Raw genomic sequence first — 27,380 nt, 5'->3', positions numbered from 1 at the left:
TGGATGGAAAATCTTGTTTCTCTGGTTCTGGTGTGTGTTACCTATTTCTTCTTTGTAGTTAATCTCTTTGAGTATTTTCTCTAGTGCTGGTTTTGAAGACATAAATTCCTTCAGTTTCTGTTTGTCATGGAAGCTTCTTATTTCTCCATCTAATTTGATAGAAAGTTTTGCTGGGTAGGAAATTTTTGGCTGGAAGTTGTTTTCTTTCAGAATTGGGAATATGTTACACCAAGCCCTTCTGGCTCTCATAACTTGGTTTGGGAAGTCTGGAGTGATTCTAATTGGTTTGCCTCTGAATGTCACTTGGCCCTTTACTTTTGTTGCCTTTAAGATTCTCTGCTTGGCTTCCACATTGGTCATTTTGACAATTATGTGGCGTGGGGATCCTCTTCTCCGATCCTGTCTAAAGGGAGTTCTATAAGTTTCCTGGACCTTTGTATCAACCTCTTGCTCTATGTTTGGAAAATTTTCTGCTATTACTTCCTTGAAGAGATTGTTGATCCCTTTGGTTTCACTTTCTTTTCCCTCCTCTATTCCAATTATTCTTAGGTTAGCTCTCTTAAAATGGGCCCATATTTCTTCAATGTCAGATTCCTGCTGTCGGATATTTTTTTCTAGATTAGAAACTATGCGTTCATTTTTGGATTGCTCATCTTCTAAGAGCGAGATTCTGTTCTCCATGTGTTCTAATCGGTTGTTTGTGCTTTGAATTGAGGCCTTTACTTCATTAATTGCATCCTTTATCTCTTTTTGGCTCTCTCTGAGTTCTTTTCGAAGCACCTCTATTATTTCTACAGTTATTTTCCTGATTTGATCTTCTAGAAATCTCTGATTTTCTGTTTTATCGGGTTCTGATGTTGTGGGGTTGTGGGCATTAATTGCTCCAGTATTATTCCTCTTTCCCATGATTTCGGATGTTTGTGCCTTCTCTGGGTTCTTCCCTTGGGTCACTATGACTTCCCTTAAGGTGTTCTGGATCTCGAGTCAGTAGTATCTCAGACCCCACTACTCCTTTACTGGGTTTTATCACAGAGTCTCCGACCCAGAGAGTCGATAGAGGCTGCTTTAGACTGTGGGGGGTGCCAGGTTGCACGTTCTCCTATGGTGTGATATCTCTGCCACCGCCCCTCCCCCACTGGGTCAAGTCCCAGGGAGTACAGTACTGGGATTTCTCCTCTGTGGCCCGCAGTTTGACTCACTGTTCTTGCGTACGCAGATGTGGCTGTACTGGCCTCGCTGAATTCGCTGCTGCTGCCGCTGGTACCAATATGGCGCCGCTGCTATGCCCTCGGATGCGGGGCTGGCGTTTTTCTTCTTGATTTTGATTTCTACTCTGAATCCCTGCAGCGTGTGCTGAGCTCGGCCACTGGGAGCTTTAGATGCTCTCTGCGCGGAGAAATCCCACCTAGCTGTTCCACAGTGGCTCACCTCGGCTTGCTGTAGCCGTCCTGTGAATTCGCCGCTGCCGCCGGCAGTATGTAACTGCTGCCTCGTCTGCCGCGTCCTCAGGCGCGAGGCCGGTGTATCTCCTCTGTGGCTCTGTTCTCAGTCCGCTTTCTCTCTGGAGCCTGGTGAATTTTTTGTTTCACTGGTGATGGTGTTTTCTGGCTATGAAAGGCGCTGATTTTGTGGTAATGGAGATTTGTTGTTAGCGGGGCTCTTAAGCCCCGCTTTTCTCGGTCACCATCTTCCCGGAAGTCCAAAATTTTTTTTTTTAAAGGGCTGGGGGTATAGCTCAAAGGTAGAATGCCCCTGGTTGGGGGGGGGGGAGAAAGAAAGAAAGAGAGAAAGAGAGAAAGAAAGAAAGGAAGAGGAAGGAAAGAGAGAGAGAGAGAGAGAGAGAGAGAGAGAGAAAGAGAGAGAAAGGAAGGAAGGAAAGAAGGAAGGAAGGAAGGAAGGAAGGAAGGGAGGGAGGGAGGGAGGAAGGAAGGAAGGAAGGAAGGAAGGAAGGAAGGAAGGAAGGAAGGGAAAAGGTAAGCAGCAAATCTAACCCAGAGACAAATAATGAGGAAGATAAAGAGGAATTTGTCCCAGGAGATAGGGAACCCAGGTTAGAATGTGTGGAAGAGTGGATGCAAGATGGCTGGGCAGGACAAGAAGCTTGGAATGTCACACCATGACTTATCATTTTATAGTTACAATAATTATATTGACTTTTGAGAAAAATTTAATTTTAATAAAGAAGTAATGTTTGCCACTTTTTTTTTTTTTTTTTTTTTTTTTTTGCAGGTCTGGGAATGGAACCCCAGAGGCATTCGACCTCTGAGCTACACTCCATTCCCTATTTTTTATTCTTTATTTTGTTTTTTGCTTTTTGTTTTTGGGTGGTTTTTTTTTTTTTCTAGTCTGGGATTGGAACCCAGGGGCATTCTACCTCCGAGCTATACCCCCTGCCCTATTTTGTATTCTTTATTTTGAAACAGGGTCTCACTGAGATGCAAAGGGCCTCACTAAGTAGCTGAGGCTGTCCATGAACCACGATTCTCTTGTCTCGGTCTACCGAATGCTGGGATTACAAGTGTGCACCACCACACCTGGCCAATTTTTTATTCTCTATTTTGAAACAGGGTCTCACTAAGCTGCGGAGGGCCTCACTAAGTAGCTGAGGCTGTCCATGAACCGCGATCTCCCAGTCTCAACCCTGGGGATTACAAGTGTGCGCCACCACGCGGGGCTCAATGTTCGCCACTTTTACAAATGAATTTCAAAACCCACTCACCTACAAGCACAGCAGGAAGAGAGGCAGAAATGAGGAAAATTTGGGATGGCTTTTGTGTGTATGTGGAGCAGAGGATTCAGGCATGACAGGCAAGCACTCTAGCACTGACCACACCCCGGGCTCAGCAGTTTTCAAAAAACACAATATCTGAGTCTCTTCCCTGGCTCAGGACAACACTCTTCTCCCTCAAAAGTCTCTTCTCCCAACTCATCACCTCTTCCATTTGGGAAGTCTCTGGGCAGAGTACAGGCACCTTCACATGCTGCTGAGCACATTTCTTCTGACCCGTGGGAGGGACAAAACCAAGAAGGAAAAGAAGGAAGACGGGGAACTCCCCTCGGAAAATCCAAAATGCAGTACTCTCTCTTGGAATGTCTTTCTTCTCTTTATTTCATCAAGCTCTATGTGTGTGTGTGTGTGTGTGTGTTAGAAAAAGAGAGAAGGGAGGGAAAGAGAAAGGGAGCAAGAGAAATGAGAAAGAAAGAGAAAAGAAAGAAGACAGGCAGGAAGGGAGGGGAGGTATGGTAGAGGGCTGGGGGTGTACCTCAGAGGTAGATGCCCCTGGATTTAATCCCCAGCATAAAAATAAACAAAACAAAAGAAAACTCCACTATGTGTATAGATCACATTTTTATCTGCTGATGGACACCTAGGTTGGTTCCATAGCTTGCTTATTGTGAACTGTGCTGCAAAAAAAAAAAAAAAAAAAAATTGGGTATGCATGCATCACTATATAGTATTCTCACTTTATTATTTTTTATTTTTTGTAGTAGTAAGGATGAAACCCAGGGGCATTCTACCTCTGAGTGACACCCCCAGCCTATTTCTTTATTCTTTATTTTGAAACAGGTTCTCACTGAGTTGCAAAGACCCCCACTAAGTAGCTGAGGCTGTTTGCAAACCCGAATCCTCCTGTCTCAGCCTCCCAAATGCTGGGATTACAAGCATCTGCCACCATGCCCAGCTCAGTATTCTCACTTTTTTTTTTTTTTTTTGCGGGTCTGGGGATGGAAGCCAGGAGCATTCGACCTCCAAGCTACACTCCCTGCCTTATTTTTTTATTCTTTATTTTGAAACCGGGTCTCACTGAGTTGCAGAGGGCCTCACTAAGTAGTGGAGGCTATCCTCGAACCGTGATCCTCCAGTCTCAGCCTCTGAAATGCTGGGATTACAAGCATGTGCCACCACGCCCGGCTTAGTATTCTCACTTTAAAATAATAAATTCTGCTGGGCGTGGTGGCACACGCTTGTAATCCCCAAGCTTGGGAGGCTGAGACAGGAGGATCGCGCAGGTTCGAAGCCAGCCTTGCTGGCTTAAGAGACCCCGTTTCCAAATAAAAGTATGAAATAGGTCTGGGAGTGTACCCCGGAGGTAGAAGGGTTTCCAGGAACCCCAGTACCACCAAAATAATAATAATAATAATAATAATAATAATAATAATAATAATAAATACTAATTTTTTTTGCAGGTCTGAGGATTGGACCCAGGGGCATTTGACATCCAAGCTACATTCTCTGCCCTATTTTTTATTCTTTATTTTGAAACAGGGTCTCACTAAATTGAGAAGGGCTTCACTAGGTAGCTGAGGCTGTCCTCGAACCTCAATCCTCCGGTCTCAGCCTCCCAAATGCTGGGATTATATGTGTGTGGAGCTTAATTCTTCTTTTTAACCTCTTAATTTGTTATTCAGTGTTCTTTTTTTTCTTTTTTCTCTTTCTTTTTTGGTGGTACTGGGGTTCCTGGAAGCCCTTCTACATTCGGGCTACACTCCCAGACCTATTTTATACATTTTTTTTTTTTTTTTTGAAACAGGGTCTCTTAAGCCAGCATGGCTGGCTTCGAACCTGCGGGATCCTCCTGTCTCCGCCTCCCAAAGGAGGGGATTAGGGTGTACTCATTCGAGTCATCTCTCCATGCCAGTCTAGTATGGAGCTTTTCCTGTTTTCTGTATTTCCATCTTTTAATAAACTTCTTTAAATCTTCAAAAAAAACCAAAACAAAAAATTTTAAAAAGGAGGGGATTACAAGCGTGCGCCACCACGCCTGGCCTGTTATTCAGTTTTCTCTTGGGTATATTCTGCTACCCAGGTCATTTGTTTGCTAAGTTTCTATTTCAATTTTTTTTTTTTTTTTTTTTTTTTTTTTTTTTTTTGCGGGTCTGGGGATGGAACCCAGGGGCATTTGACCTCCGAGCTACACCCCCTGCCCTGATCTTTATTCTTTATTTTGAAACAGGGTCTCACTAAACTGCGGAGAGCCTCACTAAGTAGCTGAGGCTGTCTGCGAACTGCAATCCTCTGTTCCCAGACCTATTTTTATACTTCATTTGGAAACAGGGTCTCACTAAGTTGCTGAGAGCCTCACTAAGTACACTCAGTAGGTGAGGCTGGCTTCGAAACTGTGTGATCCTCCAGTCTCAGCCTCCCAAGTGCTGGGATTACAAGCATGCGCCACCACACCCAGCTTTCCTGCTTCTCTTTTATACAATTCTTTTCATGTTTTGTGATTGCTTTCCACTCTTAGGTTTTGATTTTTTTTTTTTTTTCAGTATTATGGATGGAACCCAGGGGCATTCTACCTCCAAGTTACACCTCTAGCCTATTTTTTATTCTTTATTTTGAAACAGGGTCTCACTGAGTTGCAAAGGGCTTCACTAAGTAGCTGAGGTTGTCCTCGAACCTTATCCTCCTGTCTCAGCCCACCAAATGCTGGGATTACAAGTGTGTGCCACCAGGTCAAGCTAAAGGTTTTGATCTTTTTTTTTTTTTTTTTTTTTTTCGGGTCTGGGGATGGAACCCAGGGGCATTTGACCTCTGAGCTACATCCCCTGCCCCATTTTTTATTCTTTTATTTTGAAAGAGGGTCTCACTAATTTGCAGAGGGCCTCACTAAGTAGCTGAGGTTGTCCACGAATGGTGATCCTCTGGTTTCCCATTTTTTATTCTTTTATTTTGAAAGAGGGTCTCACTAATTTGCAGAGGGCCTCACTAAGTAGCTGAGGTTGTCCGCGAATGGTGATCCTCTGGTTTCAGCCTCCCAAATGCTGGGATTACAAGCGTGCGCCACCACAACCGGCAGGTTTTGACCTATTAATTAGACTTCTTCTCAAACTAGTTGAGTTTGGTGCCTGCCTTTTGTGATGTGTGTGAGAGATACTGGGAATTGAACCCAGGGGCAATCTACCTCTGAGCTCCACCCCCAACCCTATTTTATTTTTATTTGGAAACAAGATCTCACTATGTTGCTGGGAGTCTCACGACTTGCTGGGGCGTCCTAGAACCTGCTATCTTATTCATCCTGCCCAGTGTTGGAATTATAGGCAGGCACCAATACGCCCAATTTCGCTTTTGTGATTTTGATTTTCCTTTTAAGGATAGCACTGTTTCGTTTTCAGCTCATATGTGTATTTTTGTTTTCTTTTTTTTTTCTTTCTTCCTTCCTTCCTTCCTTCCTTCCTTTATTTCCTTCTTCCTTTCTTTCCTTCTTTCTTTCTTTCATTCTTTCTTTCACGGTACTGGGGACTGAACCCAGGGAAGCCCTATCTCCAAGCTACAACACCCCCAGCCATTTTTTATCTTTTATTTTGAAAAAGGGTTTTGCTAGGTTGTTGAAGTTCTCACTAAATTGCTGGGGCTGGCCTCAAACATGTGATCCTCTAGTCTCAGCCTCTCACTACTTGATTTACAGGCTTATATGTTTCTTTGGGATCCCATGTTTACCTTTCTGAGAAACCCCTGTCCTTGGTTACAGTAGCTTATCTACTAGTAACATTAGTTGCTCTTCTCTTCAGAGGGTAAACAGTCATTCAAGATACTGCCCCAGAGCCAGGAGTGATGGCACACATGTATGTAATACCAGTACTTGGGAGGCTGAGACAGGAGAATCACAAGTTCGAGGCCAGTCTCAGCAACTTAGTGAGACCCCATTCTTTTTTTTTCTTTTTTTTCTTTTTCTTTTTCTTTTTTTGTACTGGGGATGGAACCCAGAGGGCTTCTACCTCCGGGCTACACTCCCAAACCTATTTTATATTTTATTTGGAAACAGAGTCTCACTAAGTTTCTGAAAGCCTCACTAAGTAGCTGAGGCTGGCTTCGAACCTCATTTCAAAATATAAAGGTCTAGGGTCCCTGCGTTCCATCCCCATTACCCACACGCACACATACATACACACTGCCCTTTGCCAGGCATGGTGACGCTTGTAATCCCATTACTTGAGAGGCTGAGACAGGAATATTGAAGGCTAGGGGCCAGCCTTAGCAATTTAGTGATACCCTCAGCAACTTAGCAAAAGAAAAAATAAGGGTTGGGGTTATAGTTCAAAGGAAGAATGCCTTTGGGTTCAATCCCAGTGCACCTTCCCCAAAGAAATCCTTCCCTTAAAATAGATTAAAGCCCCAAATCTGCCGGGCGTGGTGGCGCACGCTTGTAATCCCAGCATTCAGGAGGCTGAGACCGGAGGATCGCGGTTCGCCGACAGCCTCAGCTACTTAGTGAGGCCCTCTGCAACTCAGTGAGACCCTGTTTCAAAATAAAAGAATAAAAAATGGGGCAGGGGGTGTAGCTCAGAGGTCAAATGCCCCTGGGTTCCATCCCCAAACCCACAATAAATAAATAAATAAATAAATAAATAAAGCCCTAAATCTATAGATAAGCAAATGCAGGCCTGCAAACCAGGCATGTTAGCACATACTTGTAATCCCAACACTTGGGAGGCTGAGATAGGAGAATCTCAGGTCATAGTCAGCCTTAGTTACTTAGTGAGACCCTGTTTCAAAATAAAGAATAAAAAATTGGGCTGAGGGTGTAGTTCAGAGATAGAATGCTCCTGGGTTCAATCCCTGGTACCACACACACAAAATAAATAAATAAATGCATGTGATTTCCATGGAGTGAGAAAAGTTCTTGAACGAGAGGACTTCTGAAAAGTGTCTTCAAAGTTGAAGTTACTAAGGAAAGAAATATTTCTGGGAAGTTGCTTGCCCCCCAAGAGGTGACCTCAAGACTTCATGATAAAATTCAAAGGCCTTAGCCCGGCGTGGTGCGCACGCTTGTAATCCCCGCGCTTGGGAGGCTGAGACAGGAGGATCGCACGGATTCGAAGCCAGCCTCAGCTACTTAGTGAGACCCTGATTCCAAATAAAATATTTTTTAAAAGGTCTGGGAGTATAGCCCGGAGATAGAAAGCCTCTGGGTCCCAACCACAGTACCACAAAAAAAAAAAAAAAAAAAAAAAATTCAAAGGCCTTAGCTTTGCAAAAAAGAGTTGGCTGGCTCCTCCCAGCAGCCTCCTCTTCCACCACCCCCATCTCCTATTCCACCCCCATGTCCCACAGCTGCACTGCACATCTGGCTGTTGCCAAGGGATAATTGGTTCAGTTTCCCAACCTCCATATATGTTTCCCTTTTCTTGGAACATTTTGGCCCTGGCGAGTTTGTCTCACCAAGATACTAGCACAGTTTAAAGATAATCCTTTGTTTAAAGAGTGCATTCATCACTATGAGCTACTATGTCTCATCCCAGTGTGTGCGATGTAATCTTGCTTTTCTAGGGTGCTGAAGCAGTGATTTATGCGCCAGCTTCCCCCTTGACCCTACAGCCATCAATATCTCTGATCACTAGTTGAACAATGACAGTTATTACATAGATGTAAAGGCTTCTTTCAGCAAACCACTTCTCCTTTCTAGGAGATAACATGTTGACCTAATTAATGACGTGGGAACGTGAGAGACAGACTTGGGTCTTAGTCTAGATTATGATAATGTGACCTTGATGGGTCAGTTTAATTTCTCTGGGCTTCCATTTCTACATCTTCAAAATAAGGATGTCAGAAAGAGCCTCCCTGAGGATCACACAGGTTCGAAGCCAGCCTCAGCTACTTAGTGAGGCTCTCAGCAACTTAGTGAGACCCTGTTTCCAAATAAAAATATAAAATAGGTCTGGGAGTATAGCCCAGAGGTAGAAGGGTAGAAGGCCTCTGGGTTCCACCCTAGTACCACCAAAAAAGAAAGAGCCTCCCTGGGTTTCAAATTATGTAAAATGTCTAGGTTACTTTAATTAATTACTCAGTAACTGCACTATTTATTTATTTATTTATTTATTTTGGTGTTGGGATTGAACTCAGGGGTATTTTACCTCCAAACTACACTCCTAGCCTTATTTATTTATTTATTTATTTAGTGTGTGTGTGTGTGTGTGTGTGTGTGTGTGTGTGTGTGTGTGTGTTAGGTACTGGATATAGAACCCAGGTGCATTCTGCCTCCGAGCTACACTCCAGCACTATTTTTTAATTTTTATTTTTATTTACCTATTTATTTATTTTTTGCGGGTCTAGGGATGGAACCCAGGGGCATTCGACCCCCAAGCTACACCCCTTGCCCTATTTTTTTATTCTTTATTTTGAATCAGGGTCTCACTAAGTTGTGGAGGGCCTCACTAAGTAGCTGAGGCTGTCCGCAAACCGTGATCCTCCGGTCTCAGCCTCCCGAATGCTGGGATTATAAGCGTGAGCCACCAGGCCTGGCTTATTCTTTATTTTGAAACAGGGTCTCACTGAGTTTTGAAGGGCCGAAGTAGGTGAGGCTGTCCTCAAACTGCAATCCTCCTGTCTCAGCCTCCCAAATGCTGGGATTACAAGTATGCACCAACATGCGCAACTTACTGTATGTATGTATGTATGTATGTATGTATGTATTTGTTTATTTATTTATTTATTGTGGTACTGGGGGTGGAAGCCAAGGGCTTTTCTACCTCCGGGCTATATTCCCAGACCTATTTTTACTTTTTTAATTTATTTTTTAATTTATTTATTTGGGGGGGGGTCTGGGGATAGAACCCAGGGGCATTTGATCTCCAAGCTACACCCCCTGCCCTATTTTTTTTTTATTCTTTATTATGAAACCGGGTCTCACTGAGTTGCAGAGGGCCTCACTAAGCAGCTGAGGCTGTCCGCAAACCGTGATCCTCCGGTCTCAGCCTCCCGAATGCTGGGATTATAAGCGTGAGCCACCAGGCCTGGCTTATTCTTTATTTTGAAACAGGGTCTCACTGAGTTTTGAAGGGCCGAAGTAGGTGAGGCTGTCCTCAAACTGCAATCCTCCTGTCTCAGCCTCCCAAATGCTGGGATTACAAGTATGCACCAACATGCGCAACTTACTGTATGTATGTATGTATGTATGTATGTATGTATGTATTTGTTTATTTATTTATTTATTGTGGTACTGGGGGTGGAAGCCAAGGGCTTTTCTACCTCCGGGCTATATTCCCAGACCTATTTTTACTTTTTTAATTTATTTTTTAATTTATTTATTTGTGTGTGTGTGTGGGGGGGGGTCTGGGGATAGAACCCAGGGGCATTTGATCTCCAAGCTACACCCCCTGCCCTATTTTTTTTTTTTTATTCTTTATTATGAAACCGGGTCTCACTGAGTTGCAGAGGGCCTCACTAAGCAGCTGAGGCTGTCTGAGAGCCTCCAGTCTCAGCCTCCCAAATGCTGGGATTACAAGCGTGCGCCACCACGCCCGGCTCCTACCTATTTTTTTTTTTAATTGGTGCACTGTATTCATACATCATAGTGGGATACAAACTTTTGTAGACACACATGCACACATCGCCCAGTCAGCCCCCACCCGATCCCCACCCCATTCTCTCCCCATCCCTCCTTCCCATGCTTGGCTTAGTGGTTGACATCTAGTATTATAGCAATTTATCCAAAATTAAAAATGATAATTTCACATAACAGTTTCATTTGTCTGATACCAAGCTTTTGATGACTTAAAGATAACATTTCAATATTTCTCTTTGCGTTCTTTCTTACCAGAGAATTTTTTTTCTATTTTTTTAGGTGAAACTATCATATATTTATATATTTATTTATCAGAAAAAAAAATCTATCCTAATATGGAATATGGACTCTAGATACCCAAAACGATCTTGAAAAAGAACAAAGCTAGAAGATATATATTTTCTGATTTCAAACCATATAAAGCTACAATAATTGAAACAGTGTAGTACTGTTATAAAGGCAGATATATAAACCATTGGAGTTAAATAAAAGCCTAGAGCTAAATTCTTCCCTATATTGTCAAGTTATTTTTGACAAGGTTTCCACGAACATTTGGTGGAGGAAATAATAATCTTTTAACTAAATATTGTTGAAAAATAATAATCTCATGAAAAAGAAAAAAAAATGGACCCTTACCTAACACCATATACAAATATTAACTCAAAATAGATAAAAGACCTAAATATAAATCTTAAGACTATAAACTTTTAGAAGAAAATCTGGGTCATAAAACCTCACAACATTGACATTGGCAGTGATTTCTTGGATATGATTTCTATGGCACAAGCAACAGAAGGGTATACAAACTCCCTAAAAAAATAAAAAAAAATATTGTATATCCAAAGACAATGTATAATCCAAAGACAAAGTTACTAATAGAATGGGATAAAATATTTTCAAATGCTATATCTGAAGGTATATTAATATTCCAACTAGACATCCTAAAAATTAACAACAATAAAGGCAAACAATACAATTTAGAGATAGGTAAAAGACTAACATAAATAATAAATCTCCACAGATAACCAATCTTAGTTGTCTGTTGGATGGAAAATCTTGTTTCTCTGGTTCTGGTGTGTGTTACCTATTTCTTCTTTGTAGTTAATCTCTTTGAGTATTTTCTCTAGTGCTGGTTTTGAAGACATAAATTCCTTCAGTTTCTGTTTGTCATGGAAGTTTCTTATTTCCCCATCTAATTTGATAGAAAGTTTTGCTGGGTAGGAAATTTTTGGCTGGAAGTTGTTTTCTTTCAGAGTTTGGAATATGTTACTCCAAGCCCTTCTGGCTCTCATGACTTTGTTTGGGAAGTCTGGAGTGATTCTAATTGGTTTGCCTCTGAATGTCACTTGGCCCTTTGTTTTTGTTGCCTTTAAGATTCTCTGCTTGGCTTCCACATTGGTCATTTTGACAATTATGTGGCATGGGGATCCTCTTCTCTGATCCTGTCTAAAGGGAGTTCTATAAGTTTCCTGGACCTGTGTATCGACCTCTTGCTCTATGTTTGGAAAACTTTCTGCTATTACTTCCTTGAAGAGATTGTTGATCCCTTTGGTTTCACTTTCTTTTCCCTCCTCTATTCTAATTATTTTTAGGTTAGCTCTCTTAAAATGGGCCCATATTTCTTCAATGTCAGATTCCTGCTGTCGGATTTTTTTTTCTAGATTAGAAACTATGCGTTCATTTTTGGAATGATCATCTTCTAAGAGTGAGATTCTGTTCTCCATGTGGTCTAATCGGTTGTTCGTGCTTTGAATTGAGGCCTTTACTTCATTAATTGCATCCTTTATCTCTTTTTGGCTCTCTCTGAATTCTTTTCAAAGCACCTCTATTATTTCTACAGTTATTTTCCTGATTTGATCTTCTAGAAATCTCTGATTTTCTGTTTTATCGGGTTCTGATGTTGTGGGGTTGTGGGCGTTCATTGCTCCAGTGTTATTCCTCTTTCCCATGATTTCGGAAGTTTGTGCCTTCACTGGGTTCTTCCCTTGGGTCACTAGACTTCACTTAAGGTGCTCTGGATCTCGAGTCTGTAGTATCTCTGACCCCACTACTCCTTTACTGGGTTGTATCACATAGTCTCCGACCCAGGGAGTCAATAGAGGCTGCTTTAGACTATGGGAGGTGCCCGGTTGCACGTTCTCCTATGGTGTGATATCTCTGCCACCGCCACTTCCCCACTGGGTCAAGTCCCAGGAAGTACAGTACTAGGATTTCTCCTCTGTGGCCTGCAATTTGACTCACTGTTCTTGAGTACGCAGATGTAGCTGTACTGGACTCGGTGAATTCACTGCTGCTGCCGCCGGTGGCAATATGGCGCCGCTGCTATGCCCTCGGCTGTGAGGCTGGCGTATTTCTTCTTGGTTTTGAGTTTCACTCTGAGTCCCTGCGCGTGAGCTGAGCTCAGCCACTGGGAGCTTTAGATTTTACCTGCGCCGAAAGATCCCATCTGGCTGTTCCGCAGCGGCTCACCTCGGCTTGCTGTAGCCGTCCGGTGTACTCGCCGCTGCCGCCGGCAGTATGGCGCTGCTGCCGCGTCCTCGGGCGTGAGGCCCGTGTATCTCCTCTGTGGCTCTGAGCTCTGTTCTCAGTCTGCTTTCTCTCTGGAGCCTGGTGATTTTTTTTGTTTCTCTGGTGATGGTGTTTTCTGGCTATGAAAGGCGCTGATTTTGTGGTAATGGAGATTGGTTGTTAGCGGGGCTCTTAAGCCCCGCTTTTCTCGGTCGCCATCTTCCCGGAATTCTCCTACCTATTTTTACTTTATTTGGAAACAGGGTCTCACTAAGTTGCTGAGAGCCTCACTAATTAGCTGAGGCTGGCTTCGAACCTGTGCAACGCTCCTGTCTCAGCCTCCCAAGCACTGGTATTACAAGCATGCGCCACCACACCCAACTGGGTCTTGCTAAATTTCTAAGGCTGGCCTCAAAGCTGCAATTCTTCTGTCCCAGCCTCCCAAGTACTGGGATTAAAAGCATGTGCCACCATGTCCAACTCAACAGTCTGTTATCTATCAGGCATATTTTGGGCACTGTAAATTCATGTATCTTTAGCCCAGTAAATGACAAATAATGAATGAAAATAAAAGTGAATGCATAAATAAGTAATAATACTAGATTGTGGCCAGGCATGTTGGTGCACGCTTGTAATCCCCGCGCTTGGGAGGCTGAGACAGGAGGATCGCACGGGTTCGAAGCCAGCCTCAGCTACTTAGTGAGGCTCTCAGCAACTTAGTGAGACCCTGTTTCCAAATAAAATATAAAAAAGGTCTGGGATTATAGCCTGGAGGTAGAAAGCCTCTGGGTTCCACCCCCAGTACCACTAATAATAATAATAATAATAATAATAATAATAATAATAATAACAATAAAGTTGTGATAAATTTAGTGCCAAGATGTGTGTGTGTGTGTGTGTGTGTGTGTGTGTGTGTGTAGTGCTAGGGATTGAACCCAGGGGCATTCTACCTCTGAACTACACCCCCAGCCCTATGTTTTGTTTGTTTATTTGCTTGTTTTTATTTGGAAACAGGGTCTCACTAGGTTAATGAGTGTCTCAGTACTTGTTGAGAATATCTTTGAAACTGCAATCCTCCTGTCTCAGCCTCTCAAATATTGGCATGACAAGTGTGCACCACCACACCTGGCTTTAGTGCCAAGATTTAAAATTGGGTGATGCCAGGCGTGGTGGTGCACGCTTGTAATCCCCGCGCTTGGGAGGCTGAGACAGGAGGATTGCACAGGTTCGAAGCCAGCCTCAGCTACTTAGTGAGGCTCTCAGAAACTTAGTGAGAACCTTTTTCTAAATAAAATATAAAAAGGCCTGGGAGTATAGCCCGGAGGTAGAAAGCCTCTGGATTCCACCCCCAGTACCACCAAAAATAAATAAATAAATAAATAAATAAAAATAAAATAAAATTGGGTGATATTGAGGGGACTTTTGGGAGTGATGGAAATGCTCCACGTCTTGAACGGGATAGTGGTAGATAGAACTGAATGCACTGAGCCGGGCGTGGTGGCGCACGCTTGTAATCCCAGCATTTGGGAGGCTGAGACCCGAGGATCGCGGTTCGAGGACAGCCTCAGCTACTCAGTGAGGCCCTCTGCAACTCAGTGAGAGCCGGTTTCAAAATACAGAATAAAAAAATAGGGCAGGAAGTGTAGCTCGGAGGTCGAATCCCCTTGGGTTCCACCCCCAGACCCGAAAAAAAAAAAAAAAATAAAGAACTGAATGCATTGTTAGGATTTATAGAATGAATCCTTATAAAGAATGACTTTACTGGTGGTGCATGCCAGTACTTGGGAGACTGAGACAGGAGGTCACAGGTTCTCGGCCAGCCTCAGCCACTTAGGGAGGCCCTCCACACCTTAGTGAGACCCTGTTTCAAAATAAGGAATCAAAAATAGGGCTGGGTGTATATCTCAGAGATAAAGTGACCTTGGGTTCAATCCCTTGTAATACACACACACACACACACACACACACACACACACACACGCGCACACACACACACACACACACACACACACGACTTTACTGAATGTAAATTATACCTTGATAAACTTGAAATGGAAAATAAATAAGGTCCTATAGCCAGGAGTGTTGGCGCACAACTGTAATCCGTGTACTTGGGAGGTGGAGACAGGAAGACTGCAGGTTTGAGGCCAACCTTAGCAATTTAGGGAGACCTTGTTTCAAAATTAGAAATGAAAAAATAGAGCTAGGAGGTTTAGCTTAGAGATGGAACACCCATGGGTTCAACTTCTAGCATAAAAAGGGAAAATCATTTTTTAAAAAAGGTACAGTACCCGGGCGTGGTGGTGCACACTTGTAATCCCCACACTTGGGAGGCTCAGATAGGAGGCTTGTGCAGGTTCGAAGCCAGCCTCGCTGGCTTAAGAGACTCTGTTTCCAAATCAAAGTATAAAATAGGTCTGGGAGTGTAGCCTAGAGGTAGAAAAGTCCCTGGGTTCCACCCCTAGTACAAATAAATAAATAAATAAATAAATAAATAAATAAATAAATAAATTTACAGTACCTGCAAAATCCCTCCAGTGTGAACAAGACTGGCATGTTCAGATTAGAGCAGGATGGCTGTTGTTGGGGAAGTAGACAAGAGCCAGTGTGTTTGGGCAGCAAAAGGGGACAGGGCTGGAAACCATGATGAGACTGATGTTATTTTTGCTGCTACAGAAAAAAAGGGGCTTGAAGCATGGGAGTTATGAGGTCTGATATGTGCTTCGCAAAAGTGAGGATTACTGGAGTTTAAACCCGAGACCTCACACATGCTAAGCATGCCCTCTACGTCCCGAGCCCCCTGGGCTTTGAAACAAACATTCAGGTTGCTATGCAGAGAATGACTTCTTCAGGACCAGGAGTGGAACAAAGGAGAGAGGAATCTATTAGAATAGTGTAGAAGATTACACTGTCACATAGCGTGGTAGCATAGAGAGCCACAGACCAATTAGTGTTACTGTATTAGTTAGTGTAATAATAAATCTCACTCTTGATGTTTTAATGCAGAAGAATTTTGTTCCGGATTGATGTTGCTGACCTCTATCTGGTCACATATAGAATGCAGCTTTTTTTCTTTTCCATTTTTCTTTTTTTTTTTTTTTTTTTTTTTTTTTTTTTTTGGTACTGGGGATTGAGCCCAGAGCCATTCTACCTTCGAACTACACCTCCAACACTATTTATTATTTATTTGTTTATTTATTTATTTATTTATTTATTTATTTTGGGGTGCTGAGAATTGAACCCAGAGGTATTTATTTATTTATTTATTTATTTATTTATTTATTTATTTTGGGGTGCTGAGAATTGAACCCAGAGGCATTTTACCTCCAAGCTATGCTCCTGCCCCTATTTTATTATTTGTTTATTTGTTTGTTTGTTTAGGTACTGGGGATTGAACACAGAGGAATTCTACCTTTGAGCTATACCCCCAGCCCAATTTATTTCTTCTTTGGAAAGAGGGTCTTATTAGTTTGATGAGAGTTTCACTACTTACTGAGGCTGTTCTCGAAACCTGCGATTCTCCTGTCTCAGCCTCCCAAGTACAGGGATTACAGGTGTGTGCACTTGGCTTATTTTATATTTTGAAAGAAAGCCTTGCTAGGTTGATGAGAGTCTCACCACTTGCTGAGGCTGTCTAAAAGGTTGAACTGGGGGTGTTGGGGCTTGGGGAGACCGCAAAGGAGGCAAAGCACCCACCAAGGTAACAAAAATCTGTTTTAATCTGAAAAAACTCAGCACCTCCGGGATTCAGGGGGTTCTGGGCAAGGTCAGCGGGTCAGGGAAGGGACCGATGAGCTATATGCCTGGAAAATCCCTCTGCATAGTCCAGATCGGCCAGCTGAGTCGCCCACATGGCAGGCTGGAAATTATGTTGCTTTTAAACTGGTATTTTTTTTGGGGGGGGGGGTAAGTGTGAGAACGCCGATTATCTCGCAACAGCTGTAGTCTCGGGAAGCCTGGAGTCTCAAAGTACCTGGACTCACAATATCTCTGCCTTCAGGGTTCCACCTCCTGTTCCTGTCCCTGCTGAGAGATCACATGGGAGAAGGGAGGGACCCAACTTATCACTGTCCTCAAACATGTGATTCTCCCAAGTACTGGGATTATAGATGTGTGCCACCATGTCTGGTTGAAAATGCTGCTTTTTTGTCCCGCTCTTTGTGTGTGTGTTTGTGTGTGATGTTGGAAATGAAACCTGGGGTATTCTACCTCTGAACTACACCCTCAGCCCAACTTTGTGTGTGTGTGTGTGTGTGTGTGTGTGTGTGTGTGTGTGTGTCTGGAGATGGAACCCAGGGGCATTTGACCTCCAAGCTACACTCCCATGCCCTGTTTTTTATTCTTTATTTTGAAACAGGGTCTCACTAAGTTGCGGAGGGCCTCACTAAGTAGCTGAGGCTGTCCACAAACTATGATCCTCTGGTCTCAGCTTCCTGAATGCTGGGATTACAAGCGTGTGCCACCACACCCAGCCGATTTATTTATTTATTTATTTATTTATTTATTTATTTATTTTTGGTGGTACTGGGGGTGGAACCCAGAGGCTTTCTACCTCTGGGGTATACTCCCAGACCCATTTTTATATTTTATTTGGAAACAGGGTCTCACTGAGTAGCTGAGGCTGGCTTTGAACCTGCGCAATCCTCCTGTCTCAGCCTCCCAAGGGTGGGAATTACAAGTGTGCGCCACCACGCCTGGCTCTTTTATTTTCCATTTTGAAACAGGGTCTCACTAAGTTGCTGAGGGCCTCAATAAGGCTGGCCTTGAATCTGTGATCCTCCTATCTGCCTCCCAAGTATTGGGATTATATGTGTGTGCCACCAGGCCTGGCTTCCTTCCACTCTTCTGTAGGGCCTCAAAGTTCTCCTCATTCAGTCATCAGATGGGAATGAGCAACTACCTGCGGGCAATTTCTCTTTGCCTGGTCTGAAAGTGTTAGACTTCACTTTAACTTGCATTCTGACTGCTAGAACCTAACCACACGACTGCACACAATAGCAAAGGAAATAGAGAAACAGGCAATGCCTGTGCCCAGTGGAACCTGCTGTGGTGAGGATATCACAATCTCTACCAACATTTTGTGGGGGAGGGCGAGACCACAGGACAGAGAGATAGTTTGGATGAAAGGGAGGAATCACAAATGAAACCTAGGGCTGTGTGTTGTGGCGCACGCTTGTAATCCCAGCATTCGGGAGGCGGTGACCAGAGGATTGGCAGTGTGAGGACAGCCTCAGCTACTTAGCAAAACCCTTTGCAACTCAGTGAGACCCTGTTTAAAAAAAAAAAAAAAGACTAAAATATAGGGCTGGGGGTGTAGCTCAGAGGTAGACTGCCCTAGGTTCCATCCCCATACCGCAATAAATAAATAAATAAATAAATAAATAAATAAATAAATAAATAAATAAATATTTTTTAAAAATAGGGCTAAGGGTGTAGCTTGGATGTACAATGCCCCTGGGTTCCATCCCCGGTACCACAAAAAATAAAAAATATATATATAAATAAAGCATCTTTAGGCCAGGCGTGGTGGCATATGCTTGTAATCCCAGCATTCAGGAGGCTGAGACAGGAGGATCGCGGTTCACAGACAGCCTCAGCTACTTAGTGAGGCCCTCTGCAACTCAGTGAGACCCTGTTTGAAAATAAAGAATAAAACATAGGGCTGGAGGTATAGGTTGGAGGTGGAATGTCCCTGGGTTCCATCCCCAGTACCACTAAAAAAAGAAAGAAAGAAAGAAAGAAAGAAAGAAAGAAAGAAAGAAAGAAAGGAAGGAAGAAAACCTAGGACTTCCACCCTCTTCTTTGTGGTGACTGGAAACAAAGAAAAAGACCTAGGAGATATACTTGGTTCCTCTTCTTTTCTTGGAAGGAGAACAAAGTGGAAGACAATGCAAAGATCTTGCCCAGTTGAGCAGCACAGGAAGGCAGAGGAGAAAGTTCTCTCTTAGGGAGGCTGTCCTGAATGAGAGAGATTAATTTTTTTATTTTTTATTTTTTTTTTGCGGGTCTGGGGACGGAACCTGGGGGCATTCGACCTCTGAGCTACACCCCCTGCCCTATTTTTTTTTTCTTTATTTTGAAACCGGGTCTCACTGAGTTCCAGAGGGCCTCACTAAGTAGCTGAGCCTATCCGCAGACCGCAATCCTCCAGTCTCAGCCTCCCAAATTCTGGGATTACAAGCGTACACCACCACGCCCGGCTTTATTATTTTTTTTAAGAATGATGCACACTAGCCGGGCGTGGTGGCACACTCTTGTAATCCCCGCGCTTGGGAGGCTGAGACAGGAGGATCGCACGGGTTCGAAGCCAGCCACAGCTACTTAGTGAGGCTCTCAGCTACTTAGTGAGACTCTGTTTCCAAATAAAATATTAAAAAGGTCTGGGAGTATAGCCCGGAGGTAGAAAGCCTCTGGGTTCCACCCCCAGTACCACCAAAATAAAAAATAAAAAAAAAGAATGATGCACCCAGACTGGCTAATTATATCTAATGCTCGAGGACACAGCTATGAGTACTGTTAGCAGCAGATAAATATTACTCTGTGTGTGTGTGTGTGTGTGTGTGTCTGTTCCTAGGGAATGAAACCAGGGACACTACCTCCAATCTACAACCCACTCTTTTTTTACTTTTTATTTTGAAACAGGCTCTCACTAAGTTGCTGAGGCTGACCTGGAACCTGTGACCCTCCTATCTCAGCCTCCCAAGTACTGGGATTACAGGCAAGTGTCACCACGCCCAAGTATATTACTCTTTCCATCATGATGATGATGATGATGATGATGATGATGATGATGATGATGATGATATTTTGCAATGCTAGGGGTTGAACCCGGGACATTCAACCTTCAAGCTAGAACCACAGCCCTATTTTTTTTTGAAACAGGGTCTCATTAGCCAGGGGTGGTGGTGCACACTTATAATCCCAGTACTTTGGAGGCTGAGACAGAAAGATATCAGTTTCAAGGACAGTTTTAGCAAGTAGTGAGACTCTCATCAACCTAGCGAAATCCTATTTCAAAATAAAAAATAAAATAGGGCTGGGGTTATAGGTCAGAGGTAGAATACCCCAGGGCTCAATTTCGAGTGCCTAGTAACACACACACACACACACACACACACACACACACACACACAACCCAGGGTCTGGTCAGGTTTCTGAGAACCGTGCTAAATTGCTGGAGCTGGTTTCAAACCTGCAATCTTCCAGTCTCAGTGCCATGCCAATTAAGTTAATGTCTTTAAATATATGTATATGAATTATAACTTTTCTTATTTGTTATAGAAATAATATATGTTTATTGGATACAAATTTTAAAATGCAAAAAAGAACAAAAAGAAAAAAATTAGAAAATATCCAACCATGAAGACATAATTTGACCATGTAGTGATATCTGGCATTTGCGTGTATGCCCTTCTGGACATTTCTTTTTCAAAACTTTTTTACTTTATCAAGATTGGATCCAGCCGGGCGTGGTGGTGCATGCTTGTAATCCCAGCATTCGGGAGGCTGAGAACTGAGGATTGCGGTTCGCGGACAGCCTCAGCTACTTAGTGAGGCCCTCTGCAACTCAGTGAGACCCTGTTTCAAAATAAAGAGTTAAAAACAGGGCAGGGGGTGTAGCTCGGAGGTCAAATGCCCCTGGGTTCCATCCCGAGTACCACAAAAACAAACAAAAAGATTGCATCCCTTAACTTAATATTTCAGAATCTACTTTTTTCATTTTTCATTTTTGCTGCACTGGGGATTGAATCCAAGGCCATGAACATGCCAGGCAAGTGCTTTTCCAGGGAACTACATCCCCAGCCCTTTTTCTTTCTTTTTTGTAACGGGCAAAGATTTATTTCCCAGAACTCCGGTACCACCCTTCTCACTCCCCTTATGGTCTGCTGCTTCCTGTCATGGGATCTGGTAGGTGTGTCACTCAGCATGAAATTACAATGAAATTTGAGGTCTTCTAGAGTTCATCTGGATGGCCATTTTAGATCTGGCTGGTTTCAGCCAATTCTTATGAAAAGAATTTTTTGTTTTGTTTTGTTTTGCATGCGAGGATTGAACCCAGGGCTCACACTGGCTAGGCAATCACTCTACCACTGAGCTATGTCCCCAACCGTGTGTGTGTGTGTGTGTGTGTGTGTGTGTGTGTGTGTGTGTATGTGAAATTTGGGATTGAACATAGAGGGATTCTACCTCTGAGCTATACCCCCAGCCTAATTTTCTTATTTGGAAACAGAGTCTTGCCAAGTTGATGAGCTTCTCACTTGCTGAATCTGTTCTCGATCCTGTGATCCTCCTATCTCAGCCTTCCAAGTACTGGGATTGCAAGCATAAGTCACCACGCCCAGCTTTCCCAGACCCTTTTTGTATTATTTTTAATTAATTAATTAATTTATTTATTTATTTATTTTTGCGGGTCTGGGATGGAACCCAGGGGCATTCAACCTCCAAGCTACACCCCCTGCCCTATTTTTTATTCTTTATTTTTAAACCGGGTCTCACTGAGTTGCAGAGGGCCTCACTAAGTAGCTGAGGCTGTCTGAGAACCTCCATCCTCCGGTCTCAGCCTCCCGAATGCTGGGATTACAAGCGTGCGCCACCACGCCCGGCTCCTTTTTGTTTTTAATTTTGAGACAGGGTTTCACCATGTTGCCCAGCTGTCCTCAAATGTAGGATCCTCTCGCCTCTGTCTCCCGAATAGCTAAGATTACAGGTGTGTGCCACTGCACAGGTGTGTGCTCTGAAGAGAAACTTCCAACCACCAGGGACTTGTTCTCAAAGATAAGCACAGTTAGGGTGGGATTAGGGCACCCCAGGCTGTGTAAACATTGTACTGAGTAGCAAAGTATTTCTTTATATGCCAGAGAAAAACAGAACTCTGGGTCATTAGCATTCATAGCTTCATCTAGGATATAATATATATAATTTCTGTTCACTTCTCATTGGCTAAAAATAATTGCATGGTCCCACTAAGCCACAGATGGCCATAAGTACAATGCTTCCATGCTGGTAGAAGGTAAAGGGCTGGCAATATTTGCTAAAGATTACTAACAACTATCTTTCCACATAACTCTGGGAAGTTCAGTGTCAGTTCCAGCTCTCTTTCTAACTTGTTTCCCTATAAACTTGAAGGCACATTATTTTGTTCATATTCCCAGTCTAAAAGCTTTGGGCTATAAAATTATTAGATATCTCACTTTTCCAAAGATTTCCTATTGTTCTACTTATGCTCCTTTCTTCTTCCTGTAGAAGCTGGCACTCATATTAAATGAAGAAATAAAATGTCTCATGCATTTCACTTCTTTATTTCTTTCTCTCTTTCGTTCTTTCTTTCTTTCTTTCTTTCTTTCTTTCTTTCTTTCTTTTGGTGCTGGGGATTAGACCCAAGGGCATTCTCCTTCAAGCTACAACCCACCCCAAGATTTATTTTATTTTTATTTTGATACAGGGTCTCACTAGGTTGATGAGTCTCACTACTTGCTGAGTCTGTCCTCATACCTGTGATCCTCCTGTCTCAGCCTCCCAAGTACTGGAATTAAATGCATAAACCACCATGCCCAGCACACTTCATTTCTTTAACCCATTCTAGGTCATTCAGATGAATTGTACTCCTTTTTTTTTTTTTTTTTTTTTTTGTCCTGGGGATTGAACCCAGGGATATTCTACCTCTGAGCTACACCTCCAAGTCTATTTTATATTTTATTTTGAAACAGTATCAGTAAGTTGCTGAAGGCCTCATTAAATTAATGAGGCTGTACTAGAAACTGTGACCCCCCTGTCTCAGTACCTTCTGTCTTCAAGTGCCTTGTGGAAGGTACTTGGGATGTACAGGATGTTACAGGTATGTACCACCATACCCGACCCTCCATTTTGTTTTTGGTACTGGGCATGGAACCCAGGGGACTTCTACCTCCAAGCTATACTCCCCAGACTGATTTTTTATTCTTTGTTTTGAAACAGGGTCTCACTGAGTTGCAAAGGGCCTCACTAAGTAGCTGAGGCTGTCCTTGAACCACAATCCTCCTGTTTCAGCCTCCCAAATGCTGGGATTACAAGAGTGAGCCACCATGCCCTGCTCCTCCATTTTTTTTTTTTTTTGTTTTGTTTTGTTTTGTTTTGTTTTAATCATACAAGGAGCCGGGCATGGTGGCACACGCTTGTAATCTCAGTTCTTGGGAGGCTGGGACAGGAGGATTGCACAGGTTCAAAGCCACCCTAGGGTACTTAGTGAGGCTTTCAGCAACTTAGTGAGACCCTGTTTCCAAATAAAGTATAAAATAGGTCTGGGAGTATAGCCCAGAGGTAGAAAGCCCCTGAGTTCCACCCCCAGTACCACCAAAAAATAAATAAATAAAAATAAATAGTACGAGGAATAAGTCTTATTTCCTGGATTCCCACCCTCCTTGAGATGGGAATCCTAGGATGGGTGGAGCATCCTGTGTTCTGATATTCCATGTTCTTACTGGCAGGGTTAGAACTGTCTTCTACTGACGAATTTTGCAAGTCACTGAGCTTGCCTTCTTTTCCTTCTTCCAAGATTACAAAATATAATAAAGGATATAATTTATGTTTTAGCCTTCGTATTGTGTCAGAAGTGCATGCTCCCTCTGTTTTAAAGCATAATCAGACATGTGATTGCTTATAACTTTTCTTTTTTCTTTCTCTTTCTCCCTCGTCTATACTCACCCTTCATCTTTTATCTGTCAGCTAAAACTGAGCATGTCAAAAGGATTCAAAATACCTCATCGTATTCTCTTTGCAGATGTTTGAATTTCTACTTTATGTTTTTTGTTTTGTTTTGTTTTCTGTTAAGTTTGTGCAATAATAGCATCTCTTGTGTGTGTGTGTGTGTGTGTGTGTGTGTGTGTGTGTGTGTGGTCCTGGGGGTGGAAACCAGAGGCTTTCTACCTCCGGGCTATACTCCCAGACCTATTTTTATATCTTATTTGGAAAGCGGGTCTCACCAAGTTGCCGAGAGCCTGTCTCAGCCTCCCAAGTGCGGGGATTACAACCGTGCACCACCATGCCCGGCTCAATAATAGCATCTCTAACATACTGTGCCAGCCGATGTGCCAGACATGGACAATTCATGTCTGCCCCATCAGGCATGGAGTGTCCCCACTAAGCTCTTAGGTATCTGGTTTCTACTGAAGCTTATTGGGCATTAGAATCTGGGGTGGGGAAAAGGGAAGAAAATGCCTCTGCAGAAAACATAGTCTTGCTGGGTTATCATCCAGTGAAGGCAAGTATAAAATAAGTCAGTGCGTCCTGCATGGTAGTACATGCCAGGAATCCCATCTACTCAGGAGGCTAAGACAGGAAGATACTAAATTGGAGGCTAGCCTGGGCAATTAAGCAAAGTATATCTCAAAATAAAGAATAAACTGGGCCGGGCGTGGTGGCACACGCTTGTAATCCCTGAGCTTGGGAGGCTGAGACAGGAGGATCGCACAGGTTCGAAGCCAGTCTCAGCTACTTAGTGAGGCTCTCAGCAACTTAGTGAGACCCTGTTTCCAAATAAAATATAAAAAAGGTCTTGGAGTATAGCCCGGAGGTAGAAAGCCTCTGGGTTCCACCCCCAGTACCACCAAAAAATAAATAAATAAATAAATAAATAAATAAATAAATAAATAAATAAAATAATACACTTCTTTTAAAAAATAAAATAAAATAAACTGGGCAGCCAGGTGGTGCACACCTATGATCCCAGTACTTTGGAGGCTGAGACAGGAGAACCACAGATTCTCAGCCAACCTCAGCAACTTAGTAAGAACCTCAGGAACAGTGAGACCCCGTTACAAAAAGTGAAAAACAAAAACAAAAACAAAACAAAAAAAAACGGGCATGGTGGTGCACGCTTGTAATACCAGCATTGGGGAGGCTGAGACCTGAGGCCCTCTGCAACTCAGTGAGACTCTGTTTCAAAATAAAATTTAAAAAAAAGGGCAGTGGGTGTAGCTCGGAGGTCAAATGCCTCTGGGTTCCATCCCCAGACACGCAAAAAAAAATTATCTTTTCTTCTGCAACAGAATTGAACAATCCCTTAAAATCAGATCCTACCTCATTAGGCATTGTTCTCTATTTCCTTGATGACAGGCAGGACAAGGTTTTCAAACACTGTACAGAGTTAAGGATAAATGTTTATATTCTGCTTGCAAGCTGGGGGAGAAATCTTTCATCCTAGATTGGGTTAATCTGTCCAAGCATCTCATTAAATTTTTATGTTAAAACAAATTGAATGCTCACATCCTGCTATGCTTGGAGCTTCATTAAAATGTAAATGAACACAGGAGAGGATATGCTGTTAGCTACCAGGTCTAAGTAAAGATTAATTGCCAATGTTTTCCTCCGAGTAATTTTTCATAAATAAAAGCTAGGGGACCAGGAGCGATGGTGCATGCCTGTAATCTCAGTGCTGGAAAGGTGCAGTACGTGAGTCAGGAGGATCACAGGTTCAAGGCCAGGCCCAGCAAGTGACCAAGGTCCTCCACAACTTAGTAAAACCCTGTTTCTTTTTCTTTTTTTTTTTTGGGGGGGGGGGGTGTGGTACTGGGGTAGGAACCCAGAGGCTTTCTACCTCCGGGCTATACTCCCAGACCTGTTTTCTATTTTATTTGGAAACAGGGTCTCACTAAGTTCTGAGAGCCTCACTAAGTAGCTGAGGCTGGCTTCGAACCTGTGCGATCCTCCTGTCTCAGCCTCCCAAGTGCAGGGATTACAAGTGTGCGCCACCACGCCCGGCTGAAACCCTGTTTCAAAATAAAAAATAAAATAGACTGAGGGTATACCTTGGAGGTAGAATGCTCCTGGGTTCAATCCCCAGTACCAATAAATAAATTAAATAAATAAATAAATAAATGGGCTGAGAGTGTAACTAGAGGTAGAATGTCCCTTGGCTTAATCCCCAATGCCACAGAAAAAAGAAAAAGAAAAAAGAAAAAAAGAAAAAACTGGGGGAAATTAAGTGTTTGCAAGAGATGCAGAAATGTCATGACCAGAGAATGTGACCAAACGACAGGAAGGGCTATGATGCTTTTGCTGTAACAGCGCATGAATGACATTAAATTTACTTCCTAAACCACAAACTTAAAACACTCATCTAATTTCACTTTCTAGAGAAACATCATGATTTGTTTCTTCCAACTATCTATTCATCCAATCTTCATGGCCATGCCTACGTGCTCCATAGTCTCGCCCACATGGTCTAGTCTTCACCCTTCTCTTTTGCACCAAATTTAAACCCTCTAACCCAATCGGTAAACTTTCCCTCCTCTCTTATTTGCCATAGAGATAGAGACGTTCAAACCCTAAGAAATGGTTGCATAGCTTAGTGAGTGTCCAGGAAATTCTGTACCTTTAGCTACAACTCTACAACTACCCTTTTTTTGTAGTTGTTTTGTTTTGTGGTACTAGAGATGGAACCCAGGGGCTTTCTACCAGCTACACTCCTAGACCTATTTTATATTTTATTTGGAAACAGGGTCTCATTAAGTTGCTGAGGTGGATTATAAGCATGTGCCATCACGCCCGGTTTACAACTGCCCTTTTGAGGAGAGATGAGACAAGGACAAACCTGTGATGTTCAGTGCATTACTAGGGATTGAACCCAGGGTGGTTCTACCTCTGAGCTATACCTCAGCTCTATTTTATGTTTTGAAACAGGATCTCACTAAATTGCTGAGGCTGTTCTTAAACCTGGAATCCCCCTGTCTCAGCCTCCCAAGTAATGGGATTACAGGGGTGCACCACCATGTCTGGCTTGAGAGTTGGCTCTTTCAAAGGGAGCCAATATTGTTGGAGGAACTAAGACAGCATGGGAGAACTGGGTGCTATGACGCAAGAAAATGGAAGCAGTTTGGCCCAAAGAGTAGAGACTTAGTAATGAAGAACAGAAAAACCGGAGTTGCCAATAAATGGCTATTAATCAACAACAGGAAATGCCTCCATCAGCAGCGGTGGGAATATTACCAGACATGTTACCCAAACAGCTTGCTTTTTTGTAGAAAAGAAGAAAGGTTTGGAATACTTAAAGGCATAGTGACTTTATTGTGGTAATTATTACCTATTATTTTGATAATCTTCAAAGTCAGAGTGATGGGGAGAAGTTCAGGCCATATTTTTTCTGTGTGTCTTTCCCTTTCTTTATTTCTTTCTTCCTTTCTTCCTTTCTTCCTTTCATTTTTGTGGTACTGAGAATTGAACCAAGGGGAAGCCCTTTTACTTTTTGTTGCTGAGGCGGTTCTTGAACCTGTGATCCTCCAATCTCAGCCCTCCCAGTACTGGGTTTACAGGCATGCACCACAACACACCAGCTCATATTTTTCTTAACTTTATTACTGTCTACACATCTTTCGTCCAACACTCCAAGGATGTGTGACCTAGGCAAATTTATATAATATTAGTATACTTCAAAGCTGTTTGCATATCCAAAGGCTCAGATATTAAACTATTTTTTGGGGGGAAGAGGGGTAGCTGATATATTTACCAACCCCCACCACCACAACAACAAACCAAAGATTTTGCCTTAGGGTGAAAGCAGACAAAGAGTAAGGAAGACCTGCATCACTGGAGATGGCTCAGGATTTGCCAAACTAT

The 27,380-nt window shown here is 42.9% G+C and overlaps 1 protein-coding gene across 1 annotated transcript in view; it reads right to left on the bottom strand.

The window, feature by feature from the left end:
- The window catches only part of NMI (N-myc and STAT interactor), a gene marked incomplete at both ends in the record, with an annotated part of 99,455 nt that extends 76,815 nt beyond the window's left edge, over positions 1-22,640 (bottom strand). The window contains one exon of the mRNA XM_080689394.1: positions 22,573-22,640. Coding sequence (XP_080545520.1) covers positions 22,573-22,640 — 68 coding nt within the window. The remainder of the gene's footprint in view (positions 1-22,572) is intronic.
- Positions 22,641-27,380: the final 4,740 nt, after the last annotated feature.

Source organism: Muscardinus avellanarius (assembly GCF_963383645.1).
Source record: "Muscardinus avellanarius genome assembly, chromosome: 2".
In the NCBI taxonomy this organism is placed as follows: Eukaryota; Metazoa; Chordata; class Mammalia; order Rodentia; family Gliridae; genus Muscardinus; species Muscardinus avellanarius.
Note: the sequence above shows the minus strand (reverse complement) of the source record. Positions and strands in the feature narration are given on the sequence as shown.